The 12,342-nt window shown below is 40.0% G+C and overlaps 6 protein-coding genes across 7 annotated transcripts in view; 1 reads left to right on the top strand and 5 right to left on the bottom strand.

Moving 5' to 3' along the window:
• The window catches only part of Cyp6t3 (Cytochrome P450 6t3), a 24,587-nt gene extending 13,335 nt beyond the window's left edge, over nt 1–11,252 (bottom strand). The window contains exon 1 of the mRNA XM_015173977.3: nt 11,112–11,252. The gene's annotated coding sequence lies outside the window, so the exon portion shown is untranslated. The remainder of the gene's footprint in view (nt 1–11,111) is intronic.
• Nucleotides 2,635–5,273, bottom strand: LOC138911314 (cytochrome P450 6g1-like). Of its 2 annotated transcripts, XM_070209612.1 has the most exons (4): nt 5,127–5,273; nt 4,019–4,491; nt 3,111–3,911; nt 2,635–3,045 (listed from the first exon to the last, which is right to left on the bottom strand). In XM_070209612.1, the coding sequence occupies exons 2-4, from the start codon at nt 4,481–4,483 to the stop codon at nt 2,746–2,748; spliced, it is 1,566 nt and encodes a 521-aa protein (XP_070065713.1). In that variant the 5' UTR covers nt 4,484–4,491; nt 5,127–5,273; the 3' UTR covers nt 2,635–2,745. The 2 variants fall into 2 exon arrangements, with proteins under 2 accessions (XP_070065713.1, XP_070065714.1); XM_070209613.1 differs by lacking the exon at nt 5,127–5,273 and having other exon boundaries at nt 4,019–4,502.
• Nucleotides 6,254–8,170, bottom strand: LOC6626370 (cytochrome P450 6g1). Its single transcript, XM_032437081.2, has 3 exons — nt 7,698–8,170; nt 6,762–7,562; nt 6,254–6,696 (listed from the first exon to the last, which is right to left on the bottom strand). Exons 1-3 carry the CDS (start codon nt 8,160–8,162, stop codon nt 6,397–6,399), a joined length of 1,566 nt encoding a protein of 521 aa, XP_032292972.1. The 5' UTR covers nt 8,163–8,170; the 3' UTR covers nt 6,254–6,396.
• LOC6626371 (probable methyltransferase-like protein 25) lies at nt 8,817–11,915 on the bottom strand. Its single transcript, XM_002049358.4, has 3 exons — nt 11,541–11,915; nt 11,112–11,315; nt 8,817–10,452 (listed from the first exon to the last, which is right to left on the bottom strand). Exons 1-3 carry the CDS (start codon nt 11,913–11,915, stop codon nt 9,550–9,552), a joined length of 1,482 nt encoding a protein of 493 aa, XP_002049394.1. The 3' UTR covers nt 8,817–9,549.
• On the top strand, nt 10,612–11,106 carry SmF (small ribonucleoprotein particle protein SmF). Its single transcript, XM_002049359.4, has one exon. The coding sequence runs from the start codon at nt 10,721–10,723 to the stop codon at nt 10,985–10,987; it is 267 nt and encodes an 88-aa protein (XP_002049395.1). The 5' UTR covers nt 10,612–10,720; the 3' UTR covers nt 10,988–11,106.
• LOC6626373 (protein LTO1 homolog) lies at nt 11,868–12,342 on the bottom strand. Its single transcript, XM_002049360.4, has one exon. The coding sequence runs from the start codon at nt 12,340–12,342 to the stop codon at nt 11,926–11,928; it is 417 nt and encodes a 138-aa protein (XP_002049396.1). The 3' UTR covers nt 11,868–11,925.

Genomic DNA, 12,342 nt, shown 5'->3' with positions numbered 1-12,342 from the left:
TCTCTAAAATCTTCTTACTCTCCTGGGCCGGACAATATTCCTAGTTGTCTACTCAAGGAGTGCAGTTCTTCCCTTTTCTATCCATTGCTAAAGCTTTTTAATCTATCCCTTGAAACTTCTGTCTTTCCATCTCTTTGGAAAGAATCTTATATCATTCCTCTTCACAAGAAAGGTGGGAAGTCTGATATACAAAATTACAGGGGCATTGCAAAACTGTCTGCTATTCCTAAATTATTTGAAAAAATAATCACTTCGAATTTGCAGCATTTCTGCAAATCAGTTGTTTCCCCTGTTCAACATGGATTCGTAAAGAATCGGTCAACTACGACCAATCTGCTTGAGTTTACTTCCTTGGTAAATGATGCTTTCCTTTCGAAAATGCAAACTGATGTCATTTACACTGACTTCAGCAAGGCGTTTGACTCTGTGCACCATGACATTTTACTTTTTAAACTTGACCGAATAGGTTTCCCTCTGTCCCTTTTACTTTGGATTAATTCTTATTTAAAAGGTAGGACCCAAAGAGTAATACTGAGGTTGACTACCTCTAAAAGGGTTCACGTTACTTCTGGTGTTCCTCAAGGTAGTCATCTTGGACCTTTACTCTTTACACTTTTTATAAATGATCTTCCTTCTGTTATATCACATGCCCGTGTACTCATGTATGCGGACGATGTCAAACTTTTTCTATCATACACTAACCCCCTACATCATTCTCGTCTACAAGACGATTTGAACGCTATGCAACTTTGGTGTTCGGCCAATCAATTGCATCTAAATTGTTCAAAGTGTATGTTTATGACTTTTAATCGTACTACACCTTATCTTGTTAGTTATACAATCGACAATATCCCTTTGCAACGTATACTAACAGTTAAGGATCTAGGCGTTATTTTTGATTCTAAACTCTGTTTCAATCTTCATATAGATACCATTGTTAATGAGGCAAAAGGTGTACTTGGATTCATTAAACGATGGTCTAAAGAGTTTAACGATCCTTTTATAACAAAACTTCTGTACATCTCTCTTGTTCGCCCTATCCTTGAATACTGCTCTTGCATCTGGTCTCCACAGTATATCAACAGCCAGGATCGTATTGAATCTGTTCAGAAGCAATTTCTGCTTTTTGCCTTACGAGGTTTAAATTGGGACCCTAATCTTCGGTTGCCGTCCTACTCCAGCAGACTGCTTCTTCTCAACCTTCCGTCGTTAATCAACCGTAGGACAATTCTCGGTGTTGTCCTTCTACATAAGTTGATTATTGGCGACATTGATTCTCCTTTTCTGCTAGGGCGTCTTCAATTCTCTGTTCCGGCTAGACCAACCAGAAATTATCGCCCCTTATTACTATCTACGTGCACAACTGATTACGCTATGCACAATTCTTTTCGCGTGCTATGTAAAAATTATAATAGTTTGCATCACGTTTTCTCTACCGAACTGTCTCTACCCCTAATAAAATCGTTGCTTTCAGGATACCTTCGGGAAGTCGCTGACCATTCCCAGCTATGAGCAGGGGCATAGCTAGCCGGACAGGCTGAAAAATTTTCCCCCACCGTGTCGGTGATTTCCCAATACTTTTCTCTTTGTCCTATCCACTTAACACTCTTTATCTAACTTACATTGCTTTACTTTATTAACAATTTTCTTACTTTCTTTTTTCCTATTTATTGTATTTTCTTTATTAATTTAGCAAATTAAGATTATTTTTAATTTCACTTGAGATCACTTTTTTCCTACTTACAACCTTCTGCTTAGATGTAGGCTCTAATAGCGTCACTGACAAAATTAGCTGTGAAAAGGGGCACAGCTGGCCGGACTGGCAAATAAAACACCTCCATCGGTCGGTGATGCTATTTAGAAAATTGTATCCTTTAACTAGGCTTTTAGAATATACTTATATTGTACAACCTTTTGAATAATGAGGAAGACACTCGTTTTGTCGACCATTAATAAATAAATATAAATATAAAAATATAAATATAAAAAACGAATTAAAATTGCACACAGCACAGAAAACAATACAATCGCAATTGCAGTGCTGTTGATAGAATTCAATAAAGATGCGCGTAAATGTGTTTGTGCACATGTATACAGAAATTCCAAGTGGGCAGCCAAAACACATTTTCTAAAACTTCTCTATTTCTTAACCGATCTTGATGAAAATTTCAACAGTATCTTATTGTACTATAGAATATTCGTGTATTTTAGAATTAACCAAGTAACCGAATTTCGGAAACAAACAAGCAAACAAGGACCTAAATTCCTAATTTCGTCTCTAGCTCTTATAGGCTCTGAGATTTTTGCGTTCATGTATACGGACGGACAGTCGTACAGACAGACGGACATGGCTAGATCGACTCGGCTATTGATGCTGATCAGGAATGTATATACTTTATGGGGTCGGAGATGGTTTCTTCTGCTTGTTACACATATTTGCACTGATACATTTTATCCTTTTAACCATTTTCAATGGTTTCAGGGTATAAGAAACACTGACCTATACGTTTCCCCCATAAGCATGACAAACAAAAACATTTATTATCAACGCGTATATTTTTTTTTATTAAGTAAAAATAAAAATAAATAAAAACCAAGATAAGGGTAAGTTGTTCTCTATACGATAATACAACATTTAATTGTAGACATTTTTATTATCACCAAATATATTTCGTTTATTACAAAGTAAATAAAGTTCTTAAATTACGCACAACGTAAATTTATTTCAAACTCGTAAAGCTGAAATCAGACAGCCTTTTCATCATAAAGTCTATCGTTAACAATCTCAAGGAACATTTCCTTATCCAGCTGCAAAACAATAGTCTTGGCATCAAATTGAATATCCTTGGGAGTCTGCGAGCAGCAGCGCACATAATGATTCTTCAGGATGTGCACCAGACCCAGTTTGGACTGGAGCAGGCCAATGCGACTTCCAATGCAGTTGTGCGGGCCGAGACCAAAGGGTTGATAGGCCATCGGCTCAATTGATTTTCGATTCTCCGGTGAGAAGCGTTCGGGATCAAAGTGATTCGGGTTTGGCCAGTACTGAAAGAGAATAGATCATATATTTGTCCATCCACCTGAGCAGGATTCCAGTTCCACAAACCCACCTTAGGGTCACGCTGTAGTCCATAGACAGGGATAAAAACAGGCGTGCCGTTCTCCATCTTATAATCATAGTAGGGTTTCAGCGACAGATCCGGCAGGCCTTGAATACTCTGATATTCGCGATCCAGAAAAGGCAGCACTGGATACAGACGCAACACCTCATCGACCACCATGGCTAGGTATTCCAGTGAATTGATTTTCTCATAGCTCAACTTGCCTCCCTCCTCCACTAAAGCTTCATTGATTTCCTGACGCAGACGCTCCTGCAGTTCCGGCTGCTTGGCCAGCTCCAGCAGACCAAACGCCATAGTAGACGAACTGGTTTCAAATCCAGCCGTGAAGAAAACACCTGCTTGAGCAACCAAAAAGTCATTGTTGTTGGCCAGATGCGGCTTGCTGGGGTCCAGGGCGGCCTCCTTGCGTAAACCAACTAGGACATCAATTAGATCGTTGCGCACAGTGGCCGTGCCCTCCCGCTCCGACATCACATGGTTGATAGTGTTGCGAATAAAATTGGAATATTCCTCCGTAAAGAACTTAATGCGAAGCAATGATACCAACTTGGGCATAAAAAAGGCAACAAAGTAATCCTTGCTGCGCGATAGACTGGCCCCGAGAACCTTACGTCCTTGGTTGCGAAACTCGGCCTCAGGATTTGCCAAGCTGTTTGCGCGCACTCCAAATGCAATGGTAGCAATTGAATCCGTGGTGAATCTTGCGCATATGTCCTTGACCTCGGTAATGTATTCGGTACCCTGTGCTGGACGATGCCTGGCCAAATGTGACTCCAGATCTTCAGCTATCTATAAATTGTTAAACTTAGATTTGGTAGGTTGATGCTTAAACCAAGGCTGTAAGACGGTTCCGGAGCTCCAGTTTCCAGCCCTGATTAAAACTCGGCGCTACCCACCTCCACCATTAGTGGATACATTTGCTTCACCTTTCCGCTTGTAAAAACGGGCGTCAGCTTACTGCGTATCTGCTTCCAATGTGGGTTGCGCACAAAGAACAGATTATTGTAGCCCAGCGGATCGCCATGTGGATCGCAGCGTGCATAGCGATTGGAGAAACGATTGAAGTCCTTGATTAGCACGGATTTAATAAGTTCTGGCTCACGTATGACCAGAGCTGGCTTGTTAATCACATAGATGCCCACAACGGCCTCATCCTGCATCCTTGGCTCACTGTACACCTGCGAGATGTACATGCCGAACGAGCTCTCTTGCTTGAACACGGACGCAGTATTGCCAATAATGGGCGAGGGCGGCATGAAGGGCAAACCCTTGCGCTGCCAATAACTGTGATTGCGCTGGAACCACAGGTAAATAGCGCTCAGAACGCTCACAATGACAAAGAGCGCCTCCGTCAAAGCCATTTTAGGGTCTGCAAAATTTTCGGCGTGAATTTGTAATCATTTTTGGGCAATCAAAACAAACGCTTTTCTCACTTATCGGACAGACACGTGCCGTACAGAAACAGATCTTATATAAGCTCATATATTATTTACAATTTTGTTTTTACATTGATAAGCAAAGCTGATTTGGGAGAGGATAACCTTGGCAGTCATCAAGAAGAACTATAGGCTTACATGTTTATTATATTTCCTGATTATATTTTGTAAAAATTGCACTAGTGTAGCAATTAAATGTAAGAAAATTGATTTAAATTTGTTCCCTTCTAATACAGCATACATTTTTTAAGAAAACCTAGTTTCTTGTTGTTCCGTGGTATGAAGAAATTTTGAAAATGTGAAATATAATTTGCAGTACAAGAGTCCTTAAGATTCCTTATAAGACTAATTTTATTTAAAATTAAGTTTATTTAACTATAGAAAAATCAATCTAAAAGAAATTTGGATTTAAAAAATATGATCACATTTAGAATCGAATTAAATATCATTAGCGACCACTGTATTGTTATTATTGCTTTAAAATAATTATATGGCTTTTAAGAAGATCCTTTCAATAGACAATAATCCATCTGTAATGAATGCTCAATAGTTTTTTTTTTTTATTTACATTTAAACGTGTTTTCTCTTCTCTTTCTAATTTATTATTTGAGCGCACTTCACTCTTAGAATTTGCACAAACCGACCGAAAAGACTTTTATAATTCGAAAAATTCCGTGCGTGATTATAGGTACCGACAATTAGCGAGTTCAGAATAACACTTGCAAAAAGTTTGCTGTGTGCGCGTTTTTATAGGCAAATCTTGTTTGAGAGATTACAAAAACAGAATCGGAATCAAGTACAAGTGCTGTACTTAAAAATACTAGACTAGGAGATGCCGTGTAATTTATTATGTTCGACTGCAGCTGTGAATGTTTTTTTCTTAGACTTAACGGGAAACATTCAATTAAATAAATTTAGAAAGAAATGAATTAAATCACATTTTCTGTGATAACTTTTGTGTGTTTTAAACCGATCTTGATGAAAATATGAACAGTAGAAATTATTGTACTATAGAATATTCGTGTATTCTTAAAATAAATTGGTGGCCAATACAAATTGGTGTTTTTACTTGATTTATATCTATGTGAAGGAAGCGGGCTGGTAGCGGTTGCTATAAAATACAAGATACTTGATATATACCCACTATTTTAGAAGCTATATGTCAAGTTTGGTAATTCCAGCTCTAAAAACCTAAGAGATTTCTTCAAACATTTTTATTTCGATATCAATTTTGATTCTTTACTTAAAAACAGGACGAGTAACCGATTATCGGAAACAAGCTCGTATTGCGTGGACACTAGAAGAACCTAAATTCAAAAATTAAAAGTTTCTAGATCTTATAAGCTCTGAGATTTTTACGCTCATGCATACGGACGGACAGGCGGACAGGCAGACGGACATGGCTAGATCGTCTAGGCTATTGATGCTGATCAGGAATGTATATACTTTATGGGGTCGGAGATGGTTTCTTCTGCTTGTTACACATATTCGATCAGATACATTATACCCTTTTTACCCATTTTCAATGGGTTCAGGTTATAAAAATCACTGACCTAAACATTTCCCCCATAAGCATGACAAAGCGATCTCTAAACATGATGACAAACAAAAACATTTATTATCAACACGTATATTTCTTTTATATAAGTAAAAAATAAATAAAACGAAACCTAGATAAGGATAGGTTGTTCTATATAAGATAAGACAACATTTAATTGTCGACAATAAAATTAATTTTAATTGTCACCAAATATATTTTGTTTATTACAAAGTTAGTAATAATTAAAGTTTTTAAATTACGCACAACGTAAATTCACTTCAAACTCGTAAAGCTGAAATCAGACAGCCTTTTCATCATAAAGTCTATCGTTCACAATCTCTAGTAACATTTCCTTATCCAGCTGCAGCACAAAGGTCTTCGCATCAAATTGAATATCCTTGGAAGTCTGCGAGCAGCAGCGCACATAATGATTCTTCAGGATGTGCACCAGACCCAGTTTGGCCTGGAGCAGGCCAATGCGACTTCCAATGCAGTTGTGCGGGCCGAGACCAAAGGGTTGATAGGCCATCGGCTCAATTGATTTTCGATTCTCCGGTGAGAAGCGTTCGGGATCAAAGTGATTCGGGTTTGGCCAGTACTGAAAGAGAATAGATCATATATTTGTCCATCCACCTGAGCAGGATTCCAGTTCCACAAACCCACCTTAGGGTCACGCTGTAGTCCATAGACAGGGATAAAAACAGGCGTGCCGTTCTCCATCTTATAATCATAGTAGGGTTTCAGCGACAGATCCGGCAGGCCTTGAATACTCTGATATTCGCGATCCAGAAAAGGCAGCACTGGATACAGACGCAACACCTCATCGACCACCATGGCTAGGTATTCCAGTGAATTGATTTTCTCATAGCTCAACTTGCCTCCCTCCTCCACTAAAGCTTCATTGATTTCCTGACGCAGACGCTCCTGCAGTTCCGGCTGCTTGGCCAGCTCCAGCAGACCAAACGCCATAGTAGACGAACTGGTTTCAAATCCAGCCGTGAAGAAAACACCTGCTTGAGCAACCAAAAAGTCATTGTTGTTGGCCAGATGCGGCTTGCTGGGGTCCAGGGCGGCCTCCTTGCGTAAACCAACTAGGACATCAATTAGATCGTTGCGCACAGTGGCCGTGCCCTCCCGCTCCGACATCACATGGTTGATAGTGTTGCGAATAAAATTGGAATATTCCTCCGTAAAGAACTTAATGCGAAGCAATGATACCAACTTGGGCATAAAAAAGGCAACAAAGTAATCCTTGCTGCGCGATAGACTGGCCCCGAGAACCTTACGTCCTTGGTTGCGAAACTCGGCCTCAGGATTTGCCAAGCTGTTTGCGCGCACTCCAAATGCAATGGTAGCAATTGAATCCGTGGTGAATCTTGCGCATATGTCCTTGACTTCTGTTATGTATTCGGTACCCTGTGCTGGACGATGTCTGGCCAAATGTGACTCCAGATCCGCAGCTATCTATATAAATTGTTAAACTTAGATTTGTTTGGTCGTATCTTAATCCAAGAATGCAGATTGGTTTTGATCAAAGCCCGGAGTTTTAAATATTCACTTTAACAAACTTAACCAAACTCTATGATCGTGACTACCCACCTCCAGCATTAGTGGATACATTTGCTTCACCTTGCCGCTGGTAAAGACAGGTGTCAACTTAGTGCGTATCTCCTTCCACTGCGGATTGCGCACAAAGAACAAATTATTGGAGCCCAGCGCGTCGCCATGCGGATCACAGCGTCCATAGCGATTGGAAAAACGATTGAAGTCCTTGATTAGCACGGATTTGATAAGTTCTGGCTCACGAATGACCAGAGCTGGCTTGTTAATCACATAGATGCCCACAACGGCCTCATCCTGCATCCTTGGCTCACTGTACACCTTCGAGATGTACATGCCAAACGAGCTCTCCTGCTTGAACACGGACGCAGTATTGCCAATAATGGGCGAGGGCGGCATGAAGGGCAAACCCTTGCGGTGCCAATAACTGTGATTGCGCTGGAACCACAGGTAAATAGCGCTCAGAGCGCCCACAATGAGAAAAAGCGCCTCCGTTAAAGCCATTTTGGGGTCTGTAAAAGTTACGTCGTGAATTTGGTTTCATTTTTGGAAAGGCTAAACAAAAAATTCACTCATAAAGCATTATATTTGTATATTTGTTGTTGTTTTCGCTCTTATCTATACAGACACACGACATATAATTGAGCATAAATCATTTATAATTATTATTTAATTCATGTTTAGAGGGTCAACAAGCTTGGGGCTTATGAACCTTTTGCTAAATTGTTGATGGCACATTGTTCTGAAAATGTTTGTACGCATTGCAAAAAACAGTTTAGAAGTTTAAGTGTACACTTCTACAGAGTTATTTTTTATAACAACTTTTCTATATAATTTTCTATACAATTCACACCCGACAGAGAAATTGTTATGATAGGGTCGCGAATATGGTTCCTTCAAAAAGGTATTAATAGATCTGCTTATTTTCTTTTTATATCCACAAAAGCGTTATGTTTTTTAATGCGAATTCCAAATCTTTTATCCATATACGTTGCTCTTGTGTATCCTTTTATAAAGCGTAAATTTACATTTTTATTTGAGCACATTTTTCACAATTATAATTTGCACATAACTGACCTAGTAGATTTGTGTTTATATTTAAAAATGTTCGACGTGCGACAATTGCCGCGTCTGGAATAACACTTGCTAAACTAGAATTTTAGTGCGCATTTTATAGGAAAATCTTTGTCAAAGATTACAAATAGATTACAAGCAATCACAAGTATTAGTGCTCCACTGGAGTGTGCACAACTAGCAGTTACCCTGCAATTAGTTCTATGTATGCACACTCTCGACACATGCTGGGTAACAAGGACCGTAACTTATCGAGAAAAATGATTAAGTTATTTATTCTAAGGGAAGAAATACAGCATATATGTATACAACGAAAATTAAAATGAAATTGAGATATAGTGATATAGATAAAGTGATTTAGCTGCGTCTAATACTACATCTCTATTTAGTTTTCAGATTGTATATATATATATATAAATATAGATGCACCCGCAAGAAAATGTGAAATTAAAGTTCAAATAAGCCTTTTCTTTCCTTTATAAACAACTTAATTTTAGCCATCTACATATTTTCAATATACACAGGGTATAACGAGTTAAAGGCTGATAATAAAAATAAAATACAACAGCAACAGCTTATTAATAGATTGCATAGGCAGATAGATTGATGTCAAGACTAGTAATTTTATATTTACTATGCACTTAAACACAAATGATTGACAGTTTTACTATTAAAATGGGAAAATGAAAAACATTTATATGATTCTAAGTTGAGTTTAACAGTTATATGACGTTTCATTGCACGCTTTTCCAATTGATTTAAATACTATTCAATAAATCTCAAATTCATAGCACTATAGCGTGTGGCTCTTCAGCATCTAAGGCTTAAAAGCAACTATTGCATAGTGTCTTGGTGATATAACCGCATCGAATAGATCAATCAAAAAACTGTGCTCATAGCCCAGCTCTTTGAGGTACAGCAAGCGATCTAGAAGTATCACGCTTTCCAGCACCGGCGCAAAGGACATGCGCAGCAGATAGAATAGGGACAGATAATGCCAATCTACATCGTGCTGCTGCAGCAATGCCTCTAGTTCTGCTTCGCCTACAGCTGCCAGCCAGGGCTCATTTAGCTTCTTCGCGCATATTTTCACATATTCAAAGAAATTATTGAATTTGTGCACTTTGCCCACCTTTAATTTATTCTTCAAGTGCGGTGCACGGCGGCATATCAAAATCTCGAGCAGTGCGCGATAGTAGAGCGTTATGTTCGGTAGCTCCTTGGACGATAAGGTGCGTTCAATGGACTGAGCAGCCAGCATACGCGCATTGCGTCCCAAGCATACACTACGCTGCTGTAAATAACGACTCAAGGGAAATCCATAATCAGTTGACTCCTCCATCAATGCCTTGTTTTCATAGGATTCCTGCTGCGAATAGCGTTCGCGCAATAAATGATAGCAGCAGCCAACATTACACAGCACGCGACAGTTGTCCTGGGCATGAAAGACCTGTAAACAGGTCGCAGCCAGATTGCCACAGGTGTGTAGACCCGTTAGGCATATTCTGGGCTTAGTTACATTCGGCTCCTGCTCAAAATGCTCTTTTACTAAATCACACAGATTCAATTCTGTGGTAATGAATCTTGACGTGGTTTTGTATTTGTTCTGAACTGGTCTGTTTACTGGTGTTTCCTTTGTGGCCGATTTTTTGCCGCGTCTTGATGGTCTTATGCCTTGGCTTTGTAGCTCGGCGCGTTCCGTTAGGCCATTCCAGGCGCGCTAATTCAAATAAACAGCAAAAAAAAAAAGGTGCTGTTAAACAAATTCATAAAAATAGTTTAGCACAACACACACTTTTCAGCACTGCACCTTAAACGCAATGCGTATATTTATCGATATATCGATATTTATTCAACAGCGCTACGCCGCAGCTGTCAAGTTTCTTCTTCTTGCTTTGTGCACGACGCGAAAACGTTTTAGCCGGTAAAAAAAATACGCGTATTTGTTTTTTCCATTTCATAAAAGTTGGATAAAATAAACAAACAATATGTCAGCTGGCATGCCCATCAATCCCAAACCATTTCTAAATGGTCTAACCGGCAAGCCTGTGCTCGTAAAACTGAAATGGGGCCAGGAATACAAAGGTTTTCTTGTATCCGTCGATGGCTACATGAACATGCAGCTGGCTAACACCGAGGAAGTCATCGAGGGCTCCGTTACGGGCAATCTAGGCGAAGTGCTGATACGCTGCAACAATGTGCTCTACATAAAAGGCATGGAGGATGACGACGAGGAGGGTGAAATGCGTGATTAAACAAATGCGACACTAAAGTGGGCGCCATTCTCAGTACAAGACGTCATAAGCAAAAGCAACTTAGCATTAAGAATCCAAAAGAAATGAAATAAAACTTGTGTAATTATCTAATAGAAAAACATACCTCCAGCTTGCGATTGCGTGCAAGGGCACTTTCAGTATTTGACTTTTTGGCATCAACACCAAGCACGTAATGTCCGTACTGTAGCGCCAATCTCGATGAGAGATATCCTTTTCCATCGCCAGCATCCACAATGTAGCATGTGGCGCTTGCCTCTGGAGTTGTGCTTCGCACCAGTTGATTCACCAATGCCGCCGTCTGATCCACCTGATAAAAGAAAGTATAAAAAATGTATATCTGATTAATATATACATATTCGAGTCTAAAGCTATGTTTGTCTTCGGTTGCTATGCAAACGCGTTTCGAGCTTTTGAGAACGAAATGTCAGATGCCCTCTCAAAAAAGCTGTCCTTTATTGAAGCTTTTACTGTATATCAAGCTTCGAATCCAACTTAAACTGTCATTTATTAAATTGTAGCATTTGGCACCTACCTCATGGCACTTTTTAGCGCTCATAAATTCTTTAATGATCAAATGTTTCTCCATTGTGGCGGGCAGCAGTTGCCCCAGTTGTTCCACACTGGTTAATAGTTGCGGGCAACTGGCCAATCGCTGATGCTTGCATGTTTCTGAAAATTGAGCCAGTGCTGGAAACTGCGGCGAATTTGTTTGCGAAAGAAATGTGTGTATGGCTTGTTTGACATGATCAACAGATTTTAGCTCAGCTCTTAGCGACTGGGGCATCATGTGCAGCCAATGATTGTCAACTATGTAGTTGACCATGTGGCAATTTGCAAAATTCCAGTACGGTTCTAAAAATGACAAGACCTCATCGAGGCGCTGGTGTAAATCGCCCAGATAACTCATGTTGTTGCTTCTAGAAACTGAAATCCTTGTGCTCGTGCGTGATGGGTTTCTGCAGAGCCACCTTTTTGGTGCCCAGCAAAGCGCACAGTCGCCGATGCGTTGTGCGTATTTGCTCCACAGCGCCAATGATATCAGCCTCTGGGTTATTGTTCCGCGGAAACTGTTCGATGAGCTCGCGCAGCTGCTGCAAAGTGCGCAGCAACTTTTTCGTGTGTGGTAGCTGCTGTTGTGCCACCACTTGGCCGTAAATGGCTCCCAATTCTTCGCCAAGTTGCACACCTTGAGCGTAGCCAAGTTGGTAGCCCTCCTGGTTGCCCTGAGCACGGCCGTCACGGATGCCCTCAGAATAGCCCAGACGAGCGTGTTTCTCCTCGGTAAGCACTATTTCGTCAAACAAATCATTTATATCACGCGATGCACTGGACAT

This window comes from Drosophila virilis, chromosome 5 (genome assembly GCF_030788295.1).
Source record: "Drosophila virilis strain 15010-1051.87 chromosome 5, Dvir_AGI_RSII-ME, whole genome shotgun sequence".
NCBI lineage: Eukaryota > Metazoa > Arthropoda > Insecta > Diptera > Drosophilidae > Drosophila > Drosophila virilis.
This window is presented reverse-complemented; position numbering and strand designations above follow the sequence as displayed.